The sequence below is a fragment of the Mixophyes fleayi genome, chromosome 1 (genome assembly GCF_038048845.1).
Source record: "Mixophyes fleayi isolate aMixFle1 chromosome 1, aMixFle1.hap1, whole genome shotgun sequence".
In the NCBI taxonomy this organism is placed as follows: domain Eukaryota; kingdom Metazoa; phylum Chordata; class Amphibia; order Anura; family Limnodynastidae; genus Mixophyes; species Mixophyes fleayi.
Window position 1 is genome coordinate 120,143,578 of NC_134402.1, and position 25,948 is coordinate 120,169,525.

At 38.7% G+C, this 25,948-nt stretch overlaps 1 protein-coding gene across 1 annotated transcript in view; it reads right to left on the minus strand.

Moving 5' to 3' along the window:
* Nucleotides 1-6,979: 6,979 nt before the first annotated feature.
* The window catches only part of LARP1B (La ribonucleoprotein 1B), a 46,130-nt gene continuing 27,161 nt past the window's right edge, over nucleotides 6,980-25,948 (minus strand). The window contains exons 10-20 of the mRNA XM_075199933.1: nucleotides 25,508-25,682; nucleotides 25,106-25,278; nucleotides 19,910-20,269; nucleotides 18,532-18,658; nucleotides 17,639-17,769; nucleotides 17,268-17,374; nucleotides 15,163-15,323; nucleotides 12,180-12,324; nucleotides 9,907-10,016; nucleotides 9,697-9,824; nucleotides 6,980-8,425 (exon numbers count right to left, since the gene is read on the minus strand). Of these exons, the coding sequence (XP_075056034.1) occupies nucleotides 8,306-8,425; nucleotides 9,697-9,824; nucleotides 9,907-10,016; nucleotides 12,180-12,324; nucleotides 15,163-15,323; nucleotides 17,268-17,374; nucleotides 17,639-17,769; nucleotides 18,532-18,658; nucleotides 19,910-20,269; nucleotides 25,106-25,278; nucleotides 25,508-25,682 (1,737 nt within the window). The 3' untranslated portion in view covers nucleotides 6,980-8,305. The remainder of the gene's footprint in view (nucleotides 8,426-9,696; nucleotides 9,825-9,906; nucleotides 10,017-12,179; nucleotides 12,325-15,162; nucleotides 15,324-17,267; nucleotides 17,375-17,638; nucleotides 17,770-18,531; nucleotides 18,659-19,909; nucleotides 20,270-25,105; nucleotides 25,279-25,507; nucleotides 25,683-25,948) is intronic.

A 25,948-nucleotide genomic window follows, 5' to 3' on the forward strand; every position in this document is an offset into this window, starting at 1 on the left:
AAAATCGTCCGCCCAACATGGTTGAAAAACAGGGCAAAACCAAAATACATGGAAAATATCTCCCATGCCACCACAGTTATGTCAGCAGGCCAGATTTTGTGCAGTCTAGCCGGTGTAAGTTAGAGGTAATACAACAGTTTGTACAACATTTCCAAATGGTTAGCTCATTTGTACATCATGTGTAGGTTAGTAAAAATAGTTTCCCATTGGGATGGGGGTAGAGAAATATTAAGATCCTCCCAAACCAAGTGGGAAAGTCCGACAAAAGGGTCAAGTGTTGGTACCAGAAAGAATGCCGCCGTTATTGTTACCCTTGGTCAATTTAACATAGAGCAGTGGAGGGGGCAAACAAACAGGACAATTGTGGTGAAGGAGGTCATTGAGCCAATGGCGCAATTGCAGGTATTTATAAAAATCTGTTGAAGGTATGTGGAAATTCTCCTGCAGTTGTGCAAAGGAGCAAAGACCCTCAGTGAAAATATTGGTGAGAATGGTAATTCCCCTGATGACCCACTGGGATATGTTAAGATCAGAGATAAGTTTAGCTAGGCCGGGTAAGGAGAGATTTCTAGTTTTGGGACTAAAATCTTTAGAAAATCCAAGTGTCCTGTCCCATACTCATAGGGTATCTAGGGTGGTGGATGGGGTGTTTAGAAATTTAGGCCTGTAAGTTTTGGGAAGCCACATCAACTCTGCAATAGTTAAGGAGGGAATCGGGGCCCGTTCCAAATCAACCCAGGGCTTACAATGGGCTGAAAGCACCCAGTTTCTGATCTGGGGAAAAATACATGTCTGCTGATATTTGAACAAACAGGGCAAGGGCTTCCAGTCGCTTGGACAAGGTCAGGCCTTCCAGATATATTTGATCATGAGCGAATGAAGGGTGAAGAGAGAAACTGAAATAGGCCAAATATCGGGTTAGAGTGTTTGCCGCATAGGACAGAAATCGTCAGCAGCCACCCACATCTGTATAACAAAAGAAAATGGGAAAATTAAACTGTGTGAACACAGATCATCTGGGCAATCAGCAAACGAGCTCGGGGGTCTCTCCCTGAACTAATAGCAGTAACTGCATATCTGGTAGTTTCACTTTGTTGGGAAATATAGATAGAAGTTGAACAAGGGAATCAAGCATTCTATAGTGACATGAACCATAGCACTTAAATATTAAAAAAACACCCAACACAAGAATATATCCATAACAGTATAGACAACATAATACTCATTGAGGAACTAATAAGAAAACTATCAACATTAATGGTAGTGGAGAAACAGACATCTCTAAACCATGTTTCGGTAGCTGGTGAGGAAGGATCATCCTGATATCCAAACTCATCAAACCATGTCTTTGTAGTCCTTGCTTTGTGCACTGGGGCACAGTCATGTTGGAATAGAAAAGGACCTTCCCCAAACTGTTGCCACAAAGTTGGAAGCATAGCATTGTCCAAAATGACTTGGTATGTTGAAGCATTAAGATTGCCCTTTACTGGAGATAGGGGGCCTAGCCCAAACCTAGAAAAACAGCCCTATACTATTATCCCTCCTCCACCAGGCAGGTAACGTTCTCCTTGCATCAGCCAACCAAGACTCGCTCATCTGACTGCCAAACAGAGAAGAGCGAGACGTCACTCCAGAGAAGATATTTCCACTGCTGCACAGTCCAGTGTCAGTGTGCTTTACACTACTCCATCCGATGCTTGGCATTGTTTCTTGTGATGCGAGACTTGCATGCAGCTGCTCAGCCATGGAAACCCATTCCATTAAGCTCCCACCGCACAGTTTTTATGCTTACAAATAATGGCAGTGGAAATTCGGAGATCTTCATCTTTTACGCACCATGCGCCTTAGAAGTCGTTGACTCCACTTTGTGATTTTATGTGGTATTCCGCTACGTGGCTGAGTTGCTGTTGTTCCTAAATGCTTCCTAATAATATAATTTACAGTTGACTATGGAATATCCAGCAGGGATGAAATTTCATGAACCGTCTTATTGCAAAGGTGGCATCTTATCACAGTACTATGCTTGAAGTCACTGAGCTCTTCAGAACCCATTTTGTAGTACAAATGTTTGCAAATGAAGACTGGATCGGTGCTTGATTTTATACACCTCTGGTAACGGGTATGATTCAAACACCTCAATGCAATAATTAACAGGTGTGGCCAAATACTTTTGTCCATATAGAGTATTATTTTCCATCTAAAACTGGCTGAATGTTTCATTTTTCTTTCTTTCTCTAAACACATCTATTTACATTATATTCACCAACTATCAATTCACAGTATTCTAAACTAATGGGGATATGGGTTACCTCAATGAATAGATCTACAGAACAGAAAGTAAATGCTGTAATACACTCACTGCTTCTCTGCGGAGAGGTCAGTCAATGCACCATCTGCTAGTTCTAGCTCATAAGTTTAATGAAAGTGGCCTGTTTACACATGCAACGCATACAGTGGACAGCAACCCAGAGCTTAGAATGAGATTGCTGGTGCGGGAGATCATTTATTGAATTAAAAAGCTTAAATGAACTTGCTAACAATTTTGGAAAATACAAAAATAGAAAATGATAAAAAAAAAAAATGAAAAAACAAAAACAAAACCCCCCCCAAATTGGAGTGATCTTGGAACCAATTGTTTCCAATGTCGCCATACACAAACACACATTTGTACCTTTATTCAGGAGCATTGTGTTGTCTGCTCCATTTTTAGTGTCCAGCGCAGGAAGAACACAAATACAAGTACCTATCAACCACAACATGTCAAAACACTTATTTGACATGCTGTCATTAGTGCTTAAATTTGTAGCTTTCATACGCCAGTTGATATAAAGCCTGAAAGAGGTACAGCTAGTTTCTAGACAAGTGATTGAAGCAGCTACAGTACTTGCAGATGAACTGAAAAAACAAGTATTCAGCATTAGCTGTGGGAATGATGAAAGTAAAGGAAATAACCTTTTTCAGAAAATCTAAAGAAGTTATTCTTACAAACACCTCCTGAGGATGGACAGCGTTTAATTTATACCAAAAAAAAAAAAAAAATGTATGCAAAGTCCATACATTGAAAAAACATACTGAATAAATCTGGGTCTCGGTCATGTGCATGAATCAGAGAAACTGAATAATGAGAAGAATGTAAGAGCATTCACTGATGCTGCTGAACGTCTAGCTAAGGTGACGTATATACGGGCATTGAAGAGTAAGTAACTTCACCTTGAATCAGAGAAGCTTTGTGTCATGTTTTATTAACGCATATCAAAGCTGCACTGCATCATAGAGTTCTATAGTGTTTTTAGGAGTCATACAAGTCCATACATTTTACTTCGTGTTAATCATTGTAAACACTGCAGCCAAAGCAGCGGCGGATTGGGAAGTTAAAGTGGCCCTGGAAAAAATTCTTGAAGTGGCCTCATGTGGACGGGTCCAAATCAACTGTAGGTAGGGCCAACACAAAAGTAGGCGGGATTTAGAACTACTGGAATTCAGTTGCAGTAACATCTAGGTAAAGCCTGGAAGTGATGACTTAATACAGTGGGTCATTGCTAAAGCAATGCAGGGAAAAAGCTGCCAGTCCTGTTATGCAAATACATGAATCCTTTTACATTATCTGCAACTGATTTATGTCTGTGCTCAAACTTCTTTAGTTGCCTACTAACACATCCTTCCAATATTCCCTTCATAGAAACATATCTGACTTTGTTTAATAAGTTTAACTATTATGAAACATGTTGGCAGAATCCTATTTGATCAATCTGCCAGAGCAGCATATGAGTACCTCCACGCACTATTGCATCTTCACGGACGACATGAGAAGCAAACTACCAGTCATATATCTCTCTTTAATATATAAAAATGTGTACCTTGTATTTTTTTAAAAAAAATAATACTTATATTAAATGGCTATCCAGTATGATCACCACAAGGTGAAATGCTTCAAGCATCTACAAGAAAACACTTATTTTGTAACAATTGTGTATGAGCTCTAAATGTGTCCAGTGATTGGTGGTGGTTTGATTTAATAACAGTGCAGTGGGGTTGGCAGACAATGGTATAAGTGAAGGGGAGAGCTATTCCAAGGGTTTGCTGGTGATAAAGTAAGTGCAAAGGAGGCAGGATCAATGATATTGTCAGTGCAATTGCAGCAGACCATATGTTCAACAAAGGGATCTGAGAATGGACCAGTGCAAGGTAGAAGGCGGGCAATCAAATCAATGCAAGAACAACTAAAGTATTGCTAGAGCTGGAATAAGGCTCTGGGCAGTCTTGGTGGCTATCATTTAAGAAAAATACACAGGTCAAACGGTGTACACTACTGTTAGTTGCACGCAGCTCTGCCTTCACGAGCAGTACAGTGTGTAGCGGGACATATCTCCCAACTGTCCTTGTTGTCAGATCAAATCCTGACTTAGCGAGACAGTCACCCAAATTCAGGACTGCCCCACCAGATTCAGGACAGTTGGCAGACTGTCCTGCTCTCTCCTACCTGTTCTTGTCACTGTCACCACCAGTGGCTGCTGGTTTCTTTAGATCAGTTGCTGCTTGTCTGGATCCTGGAATGTTGGAGGCCCTATGTGGCATTTAATCAATAGCATCCACATTTAATAATTAGGCCTTGCCCCAGCCCAAACATTAAATTAATAGTATACACATCTAATAAATAAACCTATTTCCTTCCTTCCAAACAGCCCCAGCAACAAATTAATAGCATTTACATTTAATACAACCATTTCCCAGAAAAATCCCCGGCATTAAAAAAATTAATATTCACATTTAATAAATAGCCCCCCCAGCTCAGCCCCACATTCAATTATTAGTCCGAAACCACCCCAGCATTAAAGGTTCCTTCACCCCCTATTAATTTAATAGGCCCCGGTATTAAATTAAATTGTACCACCAATAAATTAAATTACCCCATCACCCCACAAACAATAGCACCCATTAAATAATTAGTCCCAACCTAAACTCCACCTTTAAATTAATAGCCTACTTCCCACCTATGTGCTATTAAGACAGCCCCCTCCCTTCCCTCATATCACACAATATATTAAAACCCTCCCATTCCACACTTTAGCAACCCCACATTTACATTGTTCAGACTCCTCTCTCTCACACATGAGACTGCAGCTGTCATGTGACACATCCCATGTGACCTCTGTATGGAGACTGCAGCCAGCCACAAAGGGGAGAGACAGATCAACAGACGGATCCGCGGCCACATTAAGGTTGTTGGCTGGTACCGGAGCAGGGGCCAGCCGCCTAGTACCACACTGCGACCCCCCCACGGGCATCCAATTGGGGGAAGGTGGGCGCTTCACATCATTTTTTTTATTACTATTTTTTTATTTTTTTTAAAACCTCTTAAAAAAAGATACCAGTCGTCTTCCTGAGGCCATCAGCCTACGGGGAAAAGTCCCAGTAGTTTACATGGCCAATCCCCCCCCCCCCTGCCGAGACAGTCAAAATTGGTGCAAAATAAAAGCTTTTTAGGAAGTGGGTATATTAGTTTAAATTATGTTTTAGCGCCCTAATCAGAGAACATTTATTAAGTTTTGCTTATGTGCATAAAACATACTTTGACCGCTCGATTTTAATACCTGAACTTGCACCTGTTTCATCTGAGTCAACAAATCTCCTGGTATCTTCCTGTCCCTGAGGTCTCTTCTTACCATTTCATTTGTGTTCCTTTTCCCACTATTTTAAAAAAAAAAATTGAAAAAAAAAAGAAAAAGTGGTATTCTGGAGCAGCGATTCTTAAACCTGGTCCTCATGCCCTAACAGTGCAGGTTTTCCGTATCGCATTGCTTTAGCACATGTGTATTCATTACGGACTGACACATTGTAACAGATCCACGGGTTGTATAATTATTTTCCTTGTCACCTGGAAAACCTGCACTGCTAAGGGTCCCAAAGACTGGTTTGAGTAACTCTGTTCTAGAGGAGTAGTATTGTCCTTTATAAATCTCTGACCCACTTTCATATCTATAATTGGGGGTAGTTTATTTATAGAAGAGCCCAGGGGAGGGCTGGCAAATTTTAGCCCGGGGGGCAAGACTCTATTAGAAACATTTTAAAGGCAAAATAATGCAGGTGGCCTGTCGACCCAGCCCAAGGTAGCCCACTATGGGACCGGCCTGGGGGACAGATGGCCCCCCAAGCCCAGCCTGCCCCTGGCAGAGCCCCATTGTCTCTTGGTTATGTGGCAGTTCTGTATTAGTTGCAGTGGCCAGGGCTAGCTATTGAGCCTCTGTACCCAAAAATTACTTTTAGATCCCTATAACTAGTACGGTTAACAGTTTCTTAGTATATTATCAGAGCTCCTGAATGTATAGGGCTCTTTAGGCGGTCTTTTTTTTTTCAGTATCAGTTTGCTATAATTCCTTTTTTGCTACTTAAAACAAATCCAGAAACTATGTATCAGAATAACACTTTCTGCTTATGAACTGATCACCGCTGTTTTTTGTTCAACCAAGCTGTTTATCAATGGGGTCTGTTTACTATAATTTTATGCATTTGTTTCAAACATTTATATGAGCAGGTTATAGCATTATAATGCCTTCAGTGTTCATACTGTAGCTTAGAAATGTTATATTATAAGTTATGTTTTAAATTCATTTCAAACAAACATCAAGCTTCTACCAATAGATGTGACAATATCGTCTCTGTTTAAGAGGGATTTTTCCCTTAAGCTTTAAAGTTGAATATGTAATATTCCTATTCCATTGACTCCCGATACAGCGATTAGAATTTATAGCATTATATTTAACAATCTGCTGTGGGTTTCTTCTTTCTATTTAAATACTTTGATACCTTCTCATGTTCTCTTTTCTTTTATGGCAAATTTTTCAGTGGTGGAATTATTAATTGGAAATATGCACAATACAATGGAAAACCTGAAGCCTGTAGGTTCTTGCATATACAACTAGTCATTTACAGGAACCTATCACTGTCACACTGTGTGAAAAAAAGAAACAAACAAATTGCATAAAAATATAGGTTTTATTTTTATAAAAAGAAAAAAATGCAACAATTTCACACAACTTTATTGCAAAGCAATAAAATACTAAGTTGTATTATGCTTTATATACAGGTATAATAGAAATAAATTACTTTTGCATAATTTTTGGGAGTTTGGCTAAAAATATAAATGAGGAATTCCGCAGACTGCTGTACTTACCTGCTGCCCCGATTGAAAGCCCAGAGTTTGTGTGTAAATTTTACACAATGCAGATACTAAAATGTGCATCAAGTCAACACCAAGAAAGAAATTTCAAACAAACCACATTGTTAACATTGGTTAAAAAGGACTACAAATAAAGTTACTTGTCCTTAACGGTATCACATTTTTTAACAGCATAGTTTACGAGCAAGATTTATGGGGACAGAAATCTGTATGCCGTCAAAAGGAAAAACATTTATTTATCGACAGCTGGCTGTACAAGATTAAAATAATACTGAATAACATTAAAGGAAAAACGTGTCTTGCTATTGATAACTTTTTCCATTACTGAAAAGAAGAAAAAAATAGAAATCTGCTGCTCACAAGATATAGTTCATGGAGACAAATAACTTTTTTTCTAAAACAGGAAATAAACAGTAGGAAACAAATTGCTCTTTAGTCAAAATACATATTTGCAAGTAATTCTGATGGCAAAGCAAGATCATTAAACATGTAGTAATAAGGAACAACACAATTAAGACATTTAGATGAAACTATTTGATGAAATGAACAAGCATGTTGTATATTTACTCTCATCAGCATCATGCATAAAGCAATGTTTTAATAAAAGTCTACCAAAATCTAATCAGGTTTCTACATGTAACTACTTCTTGAAATGCCAAAAATAAGCAAAAACCTACCATTACCAAAACCTTTTTTTTTTCCTTTCTTTTTACAATTAAACACACAAGTTGGTAATGAATAGCTGAAAATAGTACTAATATGGCTTGTTTAAAAAAAATGCTTCAAAGCACCTGCACAGCATCCCAATACTTGCACATTCTACAAACCATCTCTTACCGGTGCCTTCATAATAAAATCACTTTCTCACAAAACAAATCAATACATCATATCAGAACTGAAATAACTTTCTTAAAACTTCATTGTGTCAACAGAAGTAATGCGTTACTGGTCTGTGTCTTGCTAATAAAGCCACCGCTCTTGCCTCTGAGATGCCTTAAACTGAAATACTGCTGCATAATCTGTTATCCTGGGCATATCTCAGGTACCCTGCCAATAGTTCGTATAGATGGCATTGTTGTCACAGCTTTTGAGATGGTAATCCGTGCGGCTCTGAGCATAGCTAGCAGCTTAGTGTTTAGATGCAAGGCTGGTCTTGGAGGAGCCGGTGCGGTGTTTTCGACGGCCAGTATCTTCATCTGCAGAATTAGATGGATGTCTGCGCCGTGCCGATTCTTCAGCTATTGGAGGCTGTAATGAATTCAGATCACAGTACGTGAGACAAATCGATTACAACAGCAGGCCAATTTAGAATTGAGATGAATGTTTTTCTACTCAAGGTCTCTCCATGCTATTTTCCCGAATTACATGACTTAAGTGTAGTTTCATAACCCCGCCTACGGAGCTATAATGCCTCTCTCTAAACGGTTGGCAAGCAGCCAAAAGAACTTGGAGTAAATAGTCACCAAGGTTGTGGTTTTTGCCAAAACTCCAAAAAGAACTATAAGAAATAATTCCCGGAAACTGTCAAAAATAAATTAAAATCAAGAACCTTAGGGTTAACATACTTTACTGCTTTATAAAAAACAAACAAAAAAACAAAAAAAAACAAAAACGCTCCTCCAGACAGCACTGAAGACATCTGAAATTGTAAACTGATGGGAGGGAACATAGTGAGAGATAAGTGTACTAGACAATGCAGTCAGAAGCAAGGCAGAGTGCCTGAGTATGCAGATTTCTAACTACATACAGCCTACAGCCTAACGCTAAATCAGAGCAGTAGAAATAACAATCCATGATTTGTCATTCTGAATGAGGCTAGGCAGATGTCAAACAGAGGCACTATCAATTTAGATAATGGTACAAGCAATAGAAAAATACACCAAAAAGTAACTGGACAAGGCTATATTATTTTTTTTGTGTGAAAAAATACTTTTGGGTGGATCATGCAAGTCCCAGCTCAAAACATAACCTGTGCTACTGTGATCTCCTAGAGGCAAAGACGGATATTGCAAAACTGGTGAAAGTGGTTTTAGGGCCAACACTTATTCTCACACCTGTAACTTCAGTCTGCTGCTCCCAACCTAATCATCCCCTGCTTATTAACCCTACATAGTGCCTAATCCAGGATCTTTTCTCCTCACAGTTTAACTTCTGAGAAGCAGCTTCCAGGAAAGCTGGTAGCAGTAGCTGGGTTGTCATATGAAAAAGCTTGTGAGCTAATGTCTGGGAGTACTTGTACAGATTCTCCACAAGTGTCTCTAAGCTAAAAATATAAGTTTATATTTCTAATAAATTGTTGCAGGAGAGGAATTGTCAGCATATTGGTGCAAGTCTCTTAGTATTGCCTGTTTGCTACCTTTCAGTCAAGCCACCCATAGTCCGATCCTGCTGCACAAACAGAGAATCATGGAAGGGGCCAAGTGGGACATTATCCAGCTGACTCTCAGTTAGAGAGACCGGCTTTTATGTGGATTGTTATATGCAGTTATAGGGGTAGTTCAGTTCTCTCTCTTTCTTACATCAACTCTGAAGTCTTCCAGTCTTTTGAATTTGCTCAGGTGGTTCTGTAAGATAGGGTCTACAGTCATGTTTTTTGATTGTGAATATTTAAGATAGGCCCAAAATTTCTCCAGTCCATACAGCTGGCCTAAGAACAAACAAGACAGATTTAGAACACATCCGGAATCAATAGATCAGAGATAGATACATTTTATTTATTTATTTTTTACCGGTTTGATAATCTTTCAGAGTTTCTTCTTGAAAATCCTTGAAGATGTCTGGCCTGAATTTCTTTTCCAATCCATAGCTGAAAAACCTGAAGAGGCACTCCAGTCCATATCTGTGTGACCAAAATAGGTGCAGGAATGATTATGTCCATAATAAACTGTACAGAATGTCCACAAAAGTGGAGTACAAGATAACTTCCTGTTTTGACATAGATTCACATTATAATAATACATATGAAATATGTACATAAACACAATGTGGTTTGTGTGTTTTTACTTGTGTTTGAAACTCATTTCAAACACCAGTGTGTACAAAGCCTTATGGAGAAAAAAAAATATACCAACTACTATATATATACCCAAGTGGGTTCTGTTGCATTAAACTGCGGACTTGTAGCGGCCTGGAGGTCATCCTCTACCCACACCTCTTTACCAGGAAACTTACCTCACACTATGCTCCAGATTAATTTATTCCCACAGACTTTTTTTTTCTCTTCTGCACTGACTAAACAAATGGCAGTTGCCATCCTCATCTGTAGCCAAGTCCCTTTTACTGTTGAGCATTGTAATCTGATCCTGAAGGTATGATTTTTAATTAACTGGTTTCTGCCTTTACCCCTAACACCAGCCAGCTCTCCCATCTTGTTTTGCTGTTTAAACAAATAAATAAATATCCATTTTTTCCCATTTTCAATAACAAGGAAGTTCACCTTTTATTCTGCTCCTCATCGGGTCTTTCCCGTATCGACTTCGTCTTCGTGGGTTCCAAATATTCCCCCAGGGTTTTTCATAATGATATTGTACTGTTTTCACGCACTGACCCATGCAGTCAATCTAATATTCCTAGATACTTTGTATTCTCCTCCTTCTCGTTCCTCTTGGGAAACTAAACGAGACTATGTTACTTAACCCTTCTGCGTGCTCCGAAACAGTCAAGGGTCTTACCGAGTACTTTACCATTAACTCTACTCCTGACAATTTCTCTTTTGCTCTCAGGGATGCCCATAATTTTATGTCTATCTCTGCGGTTAAAGGACATCAGGAATGCAAGTGGATTAAAAATTTGGAATCCCAAATCCGTTCCACTCGTGCCCTCCATCAGACGACCTCCTCAGAGGAATCCCTAAAGCTCTTGATGTCCCTGAGGAGTCAACTCAATGCGATCCTCTCAGTGAAAGCGGCTAAGGCCATTAAAGTGGCTGAACCAAAGGTTTTATGAGAAAAGTGATAAATCTGACACCTATTGGCCACTAGATTCAGTCAACGTTGAATGCGTAACGCCATCGCATCCCTTACAACTTTGCAAGGCCCTCTCACTTTTGATCCTCATAAACAACTTGGACAAAGTGTTTTTTTATAGCAGCAGTGTACCCATCTATGCTACACGATAAAAGGGTAGAAAAGACCTGGAATGCTTCCAGGAACAGAATGAATATTGCCTAATTGAGTGGTCACCACAGTCATCAGGCATCAATCCAATTGAGTGTGATGTGTGGGATGAGAGACCATCACCACCTAATTTGTAATAACTATTGGAACATAAGGAAATATTAGAGTGGACAAGGGTCGGCATCCCTGTGCTGGAGGTTTGACCCCTTGTTGATCACACTTGGAGAAGAATTCAGTCTGTTCTGAAGACAACTGCGGGAGCAATTTACAACTCAGTAGAGACTACTTGTGGATCTGTGTACCCTTATAAAAGGGTTAAAGATTGTGATGCCTTAACCTGACAAGAGATCCTAATATCCCTCTACTTTGGGCACACTAATGCATAGGACATAAGTAACACACTTATCAATTTGAAGGTCCAATCTCTCCTACACTCTCCACGCCGTTTCAGCCCATGTATCTATTAGCCTCCCACAACAGAGAACTTGATTTGCAAATTGGCTGCAATGTACCCAAGTCCTGTCTCCTGCTCGTCATAGTGCTGCTTCAGGCAGCTGATGGTTCATGTACAATGTATCGCTAGCGATCACGCAGGGACCATTGTATCGATGCCCTGAATTAACACGATGATGAGAGCATCAGGTTGGGACAACATGGGGCTTGCTGCATAATCATCTGTACAATGCTGATAAATAGGTTTGAAGGGGTTTGCGCTTTAAATGATTCAATATAAAAGTGGAAATATCTGCACTATGCCATTATATTCCCCTGGTATTGGACATGCCATATAAATTGATATTAAACAGAAACAGGACAGGGTGGAGCATCTGTTCTTAGGTATGGCTTTATCTCCTATGTGAGGTGGTAATAATGGCTGCATTGGTTACCTGTAATTTTCTTTGGCCTCTTCCACAGCGAGCTGTTTAAACTCCTCATACATTTTCTTGTTGAAATGATCTCTGAGAAAAAAGGACCAGAAACGGAACAGTGTGTTCATCTCTGGGGACTGTCCAATTCCCAATCTTTTTCTCTCTAGCAGAAAAAGAAAAACAAGAGTCAGACAAAACACAAATACCAAGTTTCTTCATGCGATACTCATTAGTAGAAGATTATTTTTAATTTTGCTTTCTGTGACCGCTATACAGTTCAATGTAAAAATAAGTAATTGACACCTGGGGGTAAATGTATGAAAGTTCGATTTCTGCAAGTCGCTGGAAATCGGCAACTTTGCAGCTAAAATTTAAAGGGGCGATGCATTCAACACTGTTGACCACTCTCTGCTCATACAAACGGTACAATCCCTAGGTCTTGAAGGCACTGTCCTATCCTGGTTCTCATCCTACCTATCTAATCGCTCTTCCAGTGTTAATTTCTCTGGAACAACCTCCACTCCGCTTCCTTTATCAGTTGGAGTACCACAAGGCTCCGTCATAGGTCCTCTGCTATTCTCTATCTACACCACTTCTCTTGGAAAACTAATAAGCTCCTTTGGATTTCAGTATCATCTCTATGCAGAGATACACAAATTCTTCTATCCTCTCCTGATCTCTCACCATCTGTGTTATTTCGCGTTCCTGTCTTTCTGCCTTTTCATCTGGATGTCTTCTCGCCAACTCAAACTTAATCTTTCAAAAACAGAATTAATAATATTCCCACCAAACAATAGAAGCTTCCTGCCTGACATTTCTATTTCTGTTGACAACATGACCATAAATCCCACCCCACAAGCTCGCTGCCTAGGTGTAATCCTTGACTCGCAACTATCCTTTGTCCCCACATCAACTCTGTATATACATCATGCTGCATACATCTACAAAACATTTCCAGAATACATATCTCACACAAGACACTGCAAAAACTTTAATTCATGTACTCATCATCTCCCGCATCGACTATTATAATTCCCTCCTTACTGGTCTTACCAAAATCAGACTTATGCCCCTACAATCTATTTTGCACACAGCGGCTAGATTGATTTTCCTTGCAAATCATTTTTTGTCTGCTGAGTCACTCTGTCAGTCTCTACATTGGTTGCCTGTTTTTCAATGAATCAAATCTAAAATTAATATAAAATTATTCTACCAACTGTATATACAAGGCCATCAACAAAATTGCACCGACATACATATCTTCACTTGTCTCAAAATATCTCCCAACTCAACACCTCTGTTCTGCGCCTCTCTTCCACTCTCATCACTTCCTCCCATTCTCGGTTACAGGACTTTTTTCGGGCTGCACCCACTTTATGGAATTCACTCCCTTGCACCACAAGATTTTCCTCTAGTCTTCAAACCTTCAAGCGTTCTCTGAACTACCTCTTCAGACAAGTTTATAATATTCCTCTACCACCCACTTAATCTCCCTAGGTTACTCTATTACCATCCGCTACACAGGTAACACAAGACAACAACACCTCTGACCAACATAGTTGTGTGACTGAACATACAGCCCACTCAATACTTTGTAACCTTTGCATTCTAGCTGGACAAATATTCAATATGATGTAGAACTTACCCTTGTGTATCAAACCATTGTCCCATAGATTGTAAGCTTGCGAGCAAGGCCCCCTTACCTCTGTCTGTATGTATTACCCAGTATTGTTTTATTACTGTTTGTTCCTAATTGTAAAGCGCTACGGAATCTGCTGGCGCTATATAAAAAATGTTGATGACAATGATGATGCGGTGGCTGTGCTGATAATTATTAAAGGTTATCATTTAGTGTCAAAGTTAACATTAGGTTCTACAAATCCATGATCCAAGAATTAAGGTTTGGTAAAACAGAACAATATCGAAGGATAACATGAACTGATGAGATTATGCATGATTTCGCTGGTCAACCATAAAATACCAATTTACACTACTCAGTGGAAACTCCTTCATTTGTCCACTAGAGGGAGAGAAAGTCCCAGGTTTATGGGTTGTAATAACTAGAAGATGTACTCACAGAGTAGAATATTTCTGTTCATCCCTTTAGATTATTTGTCCTCCCGCTCATATACCCCTCTGCGGACATTTTACTCATTGGTCTGCACAATAAATTACCTTGCAGCATTACACAGCTCCTAAAAATATGTATTTGCTAAAATTGTGCTGCATTATCCCCGATTACCTGAACCTAGGTTGGCTCTGTAGCCTTAGTCAAAATAATCGAGTTCTATTTTTCTTTGCAGAATTGTGTCTAACACTAGTTTCAGAAGTAAAGATAGTTGTATAGCACTAGTATTTAGTAACAGACTATGATTTAGGTAGCAAGCAGAACACTCTATGATAAACCGTTTCTCCACCTGGCCATATCAATAAACTATGGAACCTTTAGGAAGAGAGGATCACAAAATATGGATTATATGCACGATCCTATAGAATTCAAGGTGAGGCTGCTCTATTCCCATGTGCCAATAACCATACCTTTGTGAAAATGTATGAGCCAGCAGTTTAGAAATACACAAATTACTATTTCCTATAGGCTGCAATGGCTGAAACCAGGGGGTTGTGAGCACCAAGACCAATCACAAGCCCCTCAAGATGATGAGCTTTATTGCTTTGCTAGTTCTGTATTACAGAACCATCAAAGCCCTCAGAAAAACAGAGCTGCAGAGAGCAGTCCAAGGGGCTACATCTAGGGGAAGCTGGTACGTCAGGAAAATATTTCCATAGGTGGTTGTGCAGCTTTTTAAGGAAGGACCAATGATTCAAAGCACAAAATATTTAAATTTTAACTTTACCTTAATTAGGGAGAAAAAGTTGTGTGTTCGCATTTACTAAAAAGTCATATCAGCATCTCTAGTCTCAATCCTTTCTCAGTCCATTCTGAAAAGAGGCACAGAGATTAGATCTACTCCTGGTCCCAAGTAACGTATTATGAACATACCATTTAAGCACCTTCGTCGATATTTATAGTACACTTGCTGCGTAAATCCATTTTCTTTTAACAATTCATGAGAAGGGTGCTGAAACTTGGGTAGAGAATGAGGGGTGCACCCATAGCTTCCGACAAGTGGGGTGCCATCTGAAGGAGAAGCATTTGAACTGCTGAAATAGAAAACCCAAGTTACATAAGCTTATAATAAGTCTGTGTGTTTTAATATTCTGTCCAAGAAAGGAGAAAGCCTGCAGTCTAGCCTAAGCAAAGCCTAAAGCTATTGTATCATTTTACAGATATGGAATTACTCCATTACAGGAATTTCACATTTAAAGGGACAGAATCATGTTTTATCTTAATTTTTTACAATAGAGTAAGAGAATTTTTACAACACAAAATGATCTAGTCTAAATGTAAGTAGAAGCACAGAAAATACAAGAAAAAGAAATGGTAATACAAGGACAGTCTACTAACCAGAAATATATCAAATATACCATGTCAAAACACTCGCCTGGTTCTGGGTATACAGTGCCGTAGATTAGAAATGTAATAGCTTGATATTTGACTGTAGTCTAACCAGGCCCCAAGATATTACATCTTCTATACAAGCGTAAGGGAATGTCTTGTACTCCATGCTCCACTCCTATAAGCAATGTTAATAGGGAACCTGGGAGAGTGTCTAATAAAATATGAGTCTCTCGTCTATAATATTTTATGGAATGTGGCAGTAAGGTGGTCATGTTTCAACCAACTCCTCACAGTTATTCACTTGGCTGCTGACAATATATGCAGAATTATTTTTCTTGCAAGGGCTCTATGGGGCTGATTCAATCCACTCATGAGTTTAGGGTAAACGAGATGTGCAGCACATGGCTCACAAGACATTGTGTTCTGACAGGTGGGAATTAAGGGAACAATGTAACTTATGCTGGAGTATTGGAAAAGTAGCTAGCTTTTAACATCCTTTTCATGATTTAGCATGAGTTTTTACAAAGGTTTCTACATTGAACAGCCGGCGCCTCCTTGCATTACTCCCTTAAGAGCAGGATTATTATTATCGGCCTTGAAACTGATGTCATTTTCGGGTGCCGGTATGATCATTTATCTGGTATGTTGCAGGTCTGTTTTTCATACATTCGGTCTTCCCAGTCTGCCGTCAACGACAGCTTCGGACTTGTTGGGGAAAGTGTTGTCGTCATCACGCTAAGGTGATCTTTTTTCTTGTTAACAAACCTCCAATAATTATGCATCTGCCATCAGTGTCCTGGATTATATTAATCACTATATACGGATCATCTTTCTCAAGAATATAGCTACTAAAGTGGGAAAATTTAGATTCTTGGATCATTATAATATCTGCAGCCAATTGGTAACAAAGGAAAGCAGTTCATGTCAAGTGGACTATGTTCTACTTAATTGAGTTGATGTGTACAAGTAGTACAATATGCTGGGTCTCTCTCACCTGGCAGTGCAGGCTCTCTTTGCATTATTTATATGATCACTTGAAAAGTCAGATTCACTCACATGTTTCAGAAAGTAAAGACATAGTGCTTCAAATGAAGATCTTACATCTATTTATCTTCTCATCCAGGTATTCCATGAGAGAAGCCACAGATGTATGATCACTAGCAATCTCTACCTCCTTAAGGAAAACGCTGTTAGCTAAAATAAGCTTAGCATGCTTGGTCTCCATCTGTTTTAATGCAGAGAGTTGGCATGCGATTCGAAAGGTCATGTTTGACCTTTTGGAACTGAGGTAAGTTCATAGAAGAAATCTGGAAACATCAGGAAGAAAGGGAGGACTGGAGAGAATAGCAGAACAAAATGAACGGAGAGACACTCAATACACTCTGTAACCAATGCACTAGTTGCCATACTACTGAAGTTAGTGTTCGGATAGATAGCTCTTGCAAGTTTGTATTCAGTCATTTTAAAGCACGTGATAGTATCCTACAATGAGATCGAAAAAACTAAAAACTGTCCATTTAATATTTGTGTGTTATTGATTTTTTTTTTTTTTTTTTTTTTTTTTTATCATTGTGTCTAAGTCTATTGTATTTCTCCAGATCATTTAGCAGTAGTCAGTCAATCTCATTATACATATATCATTTTACCTAACAGATGAGGTTCGTGGCCTGTGATCCCTGGAATCCATTACCCAACCAACATGACATTCAAAAGGTGGATTTGAGCTGTGACGGGTCTTTCTCTTTCTTGGAGTCTAGAATATAATAACACATATCCGATTATATGACACAATAGGCCATGCTTAGTTGGAGACCCCAGATTAATATTAACCACATTAACTGCTGTGTACAGTTGAACATTATCCTTCAAGTCATGAGGTCATAGTGCCTAAGCAATGGTGTGTAAACAATAAAAAAAAAGGTTGGTGGTTAATGGACTAATTCTACTTAACAAAAAACAAACAAAAAAACTAATTTTTATAAAATCACATTAAATGAAAAGCGCTAGTACACTTCACCTGGGCATCAATAGATTGGGCTTCTTTCACCACAGGGTAAAACCTTGGTGTTTTGGTGGGATTTTGCACACGAGGTGTACGTGGAGTTTTGGGTACTCTAGAAGGGTAGGAGACCGGCGATTCTGGAACATCTGTAGGGGTAAGAAATTGCATTTAGATCATATGGCACTTAAAACATGCAAATTTTATCTTGTGTATGTCTAATACATGGTTTGTAAAAAGACCCAAAAAGTATCTTCCACTGCTTTGTGCTACTAGACTTTGACACCTTTTACAAAAAATCTTAAAAGCAGCAATGCAGTACGATAAATAAAACTCATCCTGCTCACACATTATTACTTCTACAAATGCAGAACAGGTCTAGTAGTTTTGGTGAATATTGCCAGTTCTTAACAGACCATAAATATGCGACTTCTGAATGTTTAAAAACGATATTCACTTAAGTGATAATAGCAATTAACTCCAAAAAGACATCAAAGGATGACGAAGAATGTATACCCAATAAATGTTTTGTCCATGTTAAAGTAATGGCAAAACACATAGTTAACTACACAATGTCAACCAGTGTCATGATATTGAAACAGAAAACCATGGTGTATGAAGTTTGGATAGACTATAAAAAAAAATCATCAAGTTCTCTTTTTAATGCCACTTATGGTCAAAACCCCACATTTTACATCTGCAGTCATAAAGGAAAAAGAAATAATATAAAGTGGGATGTGATAAAGCACATAAAAGCTGAATATATGCATAAGTGCAGCAAGCAAGTATCCGTATACGTCTCTGTATGAAGAACTGTTAGATAAAACGTTTGTTAAATAAAATTGTATACATGTATAGAATACAAAAATGAAATGAAATAAAAGTAGCATGAAAGCTACATAATAAAATACCTTGAACAAAAGTGGGTATATTTGGTGGGGACTGCACAAGATTTGGTTCCATTGCTGCTTCTGGTGCAAGACTGTCAAACTCTTCTTTACTGATGAGATTCAGTTTTCTGAAGTTTTCTATTTCTTGCTGAGAGGTGAAAAATAGTTATCAATTTGTATTTACATCTACAAGTAGTCCAAACTTTAGCAATCCATATATTTCTACTACATTTTTCATTAAATTAGAGTCTTATTATACATAGCCAGTTGTCTGCATAGAAAATTAAACTATAAATTAAATAAAAGAACTAGAGTATTAAAAGAGGTATATGGTAAAGTGCAAATTCTGGGTGTTTGGTCCAACCAAACACCTAAAGCTAAGTGTCACTTGGGGATACCACTTGTCCCATTCCCTAAATTAATCTGCACCCAAGTTATCTACTTAGCTTGATTATTTGTAGCAGAAAAAAAAGGAAGCACCTTTTGATACATAACCAAACACAAAAAGGTATGTATGTTAGACCCCAGAACCATTTTTACATATATAAATTATTACATCCCAACAGCGGTACAAATGATGGGGGTTAGTGAATACTTATCAGTTATCAGATTATTATAAAAGCAAGGATATTGTATTTTTATTTAGAGGCCAATGATAGAGCGCTTCAAAAGAAGTTAAATTTCTAGATGCATCATCCTTGGAGAGAGATTTGATAAAATACTTTACATAATCAAAAGGGACTTATATACTCTAGTTCATATCTTTCTTTTAAGTTAGCACATCTGAAACCATCCCAGGTGATCTCTTTCCAGCATTTATGCCTAGAATCAAGACTACATATTAATGCTTCCAATGAAAGCCATTTTAGAACTTGTATAAAAGGGAAAACCATGCCACCAACAGGACAGATAATAGTGTCTAATGTCAGGAAAGTCTCTTCCTCGGTTTGTCAATGGATAGTGGCAGATAAGCCTTCTTTGGCCAAATTGAAGCACTTTCAAGCGCATGGTCTCAAAGAAATTCTTAATAAGCTATTAAATGACCATGAGCATTTTTAAAAAAGAAAAAAAACCAAAAAACACATGTTGATCTGGATGTAGCAGTTGGTAGTACCAATAACTATGCCACGTCTTTATACAGGTAAATCCTCAAAAAATTAACATTAAGAATACTTGAGCATAAAACTGAAAAAGCGCTACGGTCAGCACATTATATCTACAATGCTTTCACAGAGCAGTGTTATCAATGTAAAATGCAGCCATGTATTCTAAAAAAATTATATAAAAACTGTTATAAACTGTATTCTATTAAGTATTGGGAGCAAGTTTATCTTGTTATTGGCTATACAGCGTGATGTGAGATGTTCCAGCTGTCCCAGAGTAGTTGAGTGCTCCATACCTTTGTTGCTAGATGATCCTGTTCCCCTTCTTCCATCCACAGGTCCTGCTCATAATAATAAAGACCATCATTGATAACCTTGGCAAGTTCAGAAGTTATTTTGGCTCGAGACTCGTGGTTTCCTGTGCGATCACCCCCAGGATGTTTTTTTAGGTGAGGAGGAGTCTGCATTACAATAAGTATTTTGTTGAGATCTTGATCATCGATTTCATAATCGGAGTCCTCATCAGACCAGTCCGTGAAGTTGTTCTTGCGACCCTGTAGATGCTGAATCTCTTCATCAAACATGAAATCTAATTCTTCTTGTTCAACTTCTTCGGTTGCTATGGATTTGGTTGTCACTTGAGAAATTTCAACTTCCTGCATACAACAGGTATAAATAGTTGCAGAAAATATTATACTTTAGTTCTACTTTCAATAATCTAAGTGGAACTAAAGTACTACAACATGTCTGTAGTAGAGCTGTAGTCCCATATTACACACAATTCTAATTTTATCACTACAAATCACAACCAACATAACAGAAAAGATTGCATCTCAAAAAACATTTCACAATGTAGAAATACACCACTTGATCAGTACTTTATCAGTTTGGCCAGTAAAAAAAAGGGCATAAATGCCAAGGAGAATACTAATGCAAAAAAAATATATATAAGAAAATGTGGAAAGTACTTTTCATCCAAATAAGAAGATGTGACGAAATGAGTTTGATAACACATTAACCAGCCTATGGATGTGGATTATAGCATGTACTTTTTATAGCTCTTGCTTTTGATCCCCAGGTCAACAGAGTACAACTGCAGTGTCTAATTACATGTGGATAAGGGGACATTGTAGCCAGGGGCAGATTGGGCAAAGGCCGCCTTGTAAAACACTTTTTTTTTTTTCTAATTTCTTTTTCCTGGAGTGGGGCGGCACAGGGTGCGAGTACTAGGGGGCGATCAAAAACATTGGTGGTCAGTAGACAGCAACAGGCAGCCAATCGCTAGGTTGCCTGTTGCTGTATGGGGTGCCAGAGTACTATGCGGTCGACAGGAAGTCTCACATCACTTCCTGTCTGCCCGATGATAGGCTGGCCAGAGCAACTAAAGGTAAGCAAGTGAGCAGGAGTGGTGGGGGCTGCCTATACCAAACTATAGGTAGGGAGGTGGGGGCTGCCTATACCAAACTATAGGGAGGGAGGTGGGGGCTGCTATAATGTGTGAGGGAAAAGGGGTGTATGTTGCTATAATCTGTGAGTGAGTGGAGGGCCTTAATATATTGTGTGATATGAGGGAAAGAAGGGGGTAGATTTAATAGCACTTCGGTGAGAGGTATACTTAATATAATGGTGGTGTTTAGGTGGGGGCTAATTATTTAATGGGCGCTATTTTATTTGTGGGATGATGGTGGGTCAATTTAATTTATTGGTGTGGCCTATTAAATGAAGATGGGGTGACAGGACCTTTAATTTAATGCTGGGGTGGTTTTGGGCCATTAATTGAATGTGGGGCTGAGTTTACAAAAGAGGGCTATTTATTAAATGTGAATATTATTTAATGCCTGGGATGGCTGTGGGAAATGGTTATATTAAACGTAAATGGATTAATATATTGCTGGGGCTGTTTGGAGGGAGGGAAATAGGTTTATTAAATGGGAATACTATTACTTTTATGTCAGGGTTGGTTGGAGGGAAATAGATCCATTTGTCAAATGTGAGTACTATTATTTTAATGTGTGGATTGGAGGGAGGCCTAATTATTAAATGTTGGTGCTATTGATTTAATGCCATGGCTGGTTGGAATTTTCTAAATTTCATTTACACATTTTTTTTCCCAAATATGGCCTCCAGACAAGCAGCAACTGATCTAAGCAGCCACAGGTGTTGACAAGAACAGGTAGGAGAGAGCAGGACAGTCTGCCAACTGTCCTGAATCTGGTAGGACAGTCCGGAATTTGGCCGACTGTCTTGCCTAGTCAGGATTTGATCCGACAACAAGGACAGTTGGGAGATATGTTCTGCTTCACACTGTACTGCTAGTGAAGGCAGAGCTGCATGCAACTAACAGTAGTGAACACCGTTTTGCCTGTGTATTTGTCCAAAATGTATCTAAAATGATAACCAGCAATCACTTGGCCCATTTAGGGCTCATACACAAATGTTACAAAAGAAGTGTTTTCTTGCAGATGCTTGCAAAATTTCACCCTTGTGGTGATCACACTGGATAGCCATTTATTATAAGGATTATTTTTAATGCCTTTTTTGAAACACACAGTACACACATTCATATATTATATATAGAGAAATTTGACTGTTAGTTTGCATCTCAGGACGCCAGGGAAAGATGCAACAGTGCGGTGAGATAATCATATGCTGCTCTGGCAGACTGATCAAATACAATTGTGCCAACATGTTTCATAGTAGTTAAACTTATTAAAAAAAAAAAAAAAGTCAGATATGTTTCTTTGAAGGGAATTTTTGGAAGGATGTGTTAGTAGGCAACGAAACAAAAAACAGTCACAAATCATCCAAAAGGATTCATGTATTTTTACAGCACAGGACTGGCAGCTTTTTCCCTGCATTGCTTTAGAGATGACCCACTGTCTTAAGTAATCACATCCAGGTTTTCCTAAATGTTACTACAACCAAATTCCAGTAGTTCTAAATCTTTTGTGTTGGCCCCACCTCCAGTTGACTTGGTCCCACCCACATGAGACCACTTTAAAAATTATTTACAGGGCCACTTTAAGTTCCCAATCGCCCCTGATTGTAACTCATTGTAAATATGTATATTGTTTATTGTATATTATTGATATTGCAGTGAAGCTGTTATTCATTGTCCTTAAAGCGAAGCCAGGTGGGTTATGTGTAAGGATCAGGTTGCAGGATACAGGTGAGGGGGAAAACCAAGTATCCATTGTTCCTCCACAGGACTAGTCCAGACAGTATGTCTGCAACCAAGCAGGGATCTTTTGTGGAAGCACAGCTCATGTACATTCCCCCTCCAACCCCCTAGTCCAGAACTCACCAATGTTTAAGAAGGAGAAACCCAGGGGGTTGCCCAGGGAGGGAAAAACATTATGAAAATTTGACCATAGAAATAAGGAGCCACTCCAGTGGGGGAAGAGATGTTCATTCTGTGATTTGATTCCTGGAAGGTGCAAGATCTGGTGTTGAGCTGCCATTCTCTACCAGTGAAATACACCGGCAGATCCATGGGTCATCAAGTCAGGACAGCCAGGTGACTAACTCCTTAAACTAGCGGTGTAAGGGACAGAAAGCATGGTGAACCTGCCTGGCATTTATTTACTGTGTTTATATAATATTGTAGCGATTGTTTTTAATATGATAAATGTATTTACTTTCTAACTGCATTTGCCTGAGCGACTATACGAACCTTAGAAGGTACTGGGGTAGGCTTTCCTGGCATAGTCAGGCACCCCTAGGTGGCCAGCCAGTGTGAAGTGGGTATAATTGGGCCAGAAAATCCGGTATTTCACAGTAGACAATGCTATCAAACAGGACTACAAACACTTATCTGCCATAACACTAGGAGCATAGGTGCCTTGTGTATAACAAAGCCTGGCAGTTGTATTCTATACTTGAGAATGGAACAAGCTTGTTTGTTTTAAACCTACTTTGTGTTTCTTAAAATTGATATTTTTATTTTTCGTTTAGTTGTTTGAGTAGTAAATTTGGATAAAAAAAGCCGCCAATAAAACAAAAGAAGAGATCCATCATCCACGGGGTCACTCGGTAGAAATATTTGACCTGATAAATTAGGTCACAAGCATGAGACTTTAACCATATCTTGACATTGCTCTACTCCACCGTTACCTCCCACAGCTCCAGAAGCTTAATAGATATCTAACAGGTCAAATCTAGAGCTGCAATAGCGCAGCATTAGAAAAACTCAGCCTCTCTACTTCTTTCTTAAATCATATTCAAAATTCTGAGAAGCTATGACATGGAAACCATTGGGTTCAAATACTCAACATCAGCATCTTCTACCCTGATAAGTGGAATCCATGGAATGTCTTCTATGCAGACCATCTGTTCCCATCACACTCCCGCACATCAGCTTACTGAGAATTCCTGCACTGTTGCTTGTCAAATTGTTATGCTCATATTTGTCTTCTCAAAGAGGTTAATGTTATACTTAATATAATTTTGCCTCCCCTCCCAAATTCCTCCCCGCATGTTAATGTATTGTAAACATGGAACCGAAGGGTACAGTGATAGACTACTGACGCAGCATCAGAAGTTGAAATTAGGCACTCCTGTGCAAATCAATTAAAATTGCTAATTGTTCAAGTGTTTGTGTATACCGGGACCTAGGCACCATTTCTGTGCAAATTCATCAGACTACAATCATATTGTTAGTAAGGATTTAATGGTGATGTGACCAAGGCTAAGAGAAGAATTCTGCTTGTATGTCCAGTGAATCTGCATTAAGCTGCCTGCTTCCATTGAAAATGAAAATTTAAAATGTGTATATTGTTAGTGAGACTGTATCTAGTTGAGAACACTGGCTATCAGTAGTCTTATTGCTTAGACTTCTAGATTTAGGTGATGTATTGCAAAAGGTAGTTATTAATAGCCAGTTATCCATGTCACTGCAGTTCATCCTTATGATGGATGAACCACTCCACATTTCCTCAAAGCGACATAAATTGTCCAGGACATCTTACAGAGACTATGGTGTCAGCATCACCACCTGAACCATGAATCTGAAGAGTACTGCCTGCAATATTAGGACTGAAAATTGAGGGGGGGGGGGGGGATTCCGGTTTCCCATTTTTGGCTATTTGAGTTTTAGCAGCTGCAAGGATATGGGATATTAGTTTTCAGTTTGGGTATTCATGTCTTGTGGTGGACGAGAGTGTAAGAATATCCAGGGACCTTTAGATTTTGGTTGTTCTGATAATGAGGACAAGTCCACCATATGGAAGAAGAGTGCCCATGTGGCTACGGTTTCATCTAACATGAACATTTAAAAAAACTATTTCAAAGGATTTTTTTAGGCACCCCATTTCCTTAATGGCAACACCAAGAGAATTAAGTGCCAAGCACATCATTTACTACAGCAGTTATTTGCCTACATTGCTAAATCCATACATAAGTCTTTCAGGGCAGTGGTATCATTTTAACCTCGTATCTGACTTCAACAAGCAAGTTACTCACTACCTAGTCAGGTAACTCTTCCGCAAGTTTACCTTTGGTTTTACAGGGGATGCTCGATGTCTTTTCTTAACTTCTATCCATGGCTCAGAATCCAGGGATGGTAAACTTGTCGATAAGCTTTTTGACATAGTTTGTAAATTGCTTGGCTCTTTACTTTCATCCTGATACAGAGGACTTCCCTTCCTTGGCGAATTAGGAGCAGATCCTAACAAAAAGGAGATTACAAATAAAAATGTCTGAAATATGGAAACAAAAGCCGTTTATATAAACACAATCTAAATAATTTCTTTGTCTACTACACGATGAAGAATGAACTTATTTAAAGCTTCTTCTACAGTCATCTCCTATTACTTCACGAGGACTGGATTAAGGCCAATAACATATTTCCCCAAAAACGTATTAGTGCTTTGTAAAGCTAAATATAAATACAGTACCAGTGTGATAGACCTTCATTTTTCCAGGTATAAACTCAGGACAGTTGATCAATCTAGTAAAGTCCGTCCGTTTCAAGTCTTGAGCTGGAAAAGCAGCAATAGGCCAAATTTCTGGATTAATTTTTCTTCTTATTTTATGGTCTATTATTTCTATTTCTGCACTGTCCTTTAAAGCCTAAAAAAGAAAATCAAATATAAATTTAATAAAGCAGAGACATAAGTAATGCGAGATAATACATTTTACAAAACAGTAAAAAATGTAATTCAGAGTAATGGCTGTTCAACAACTAAGTGGACAAAGGAGGATTCCTCATTGTGTAATGTTCTGACAGCAGAAGCGATATTGATCAAAGTATTTTATGGTGTGTCTGCTTTCACTCATGTCACTTCTGGAACATGCAACATTAAGGAGTCGTTTAGCATCAACCACCCCTCTTTTAC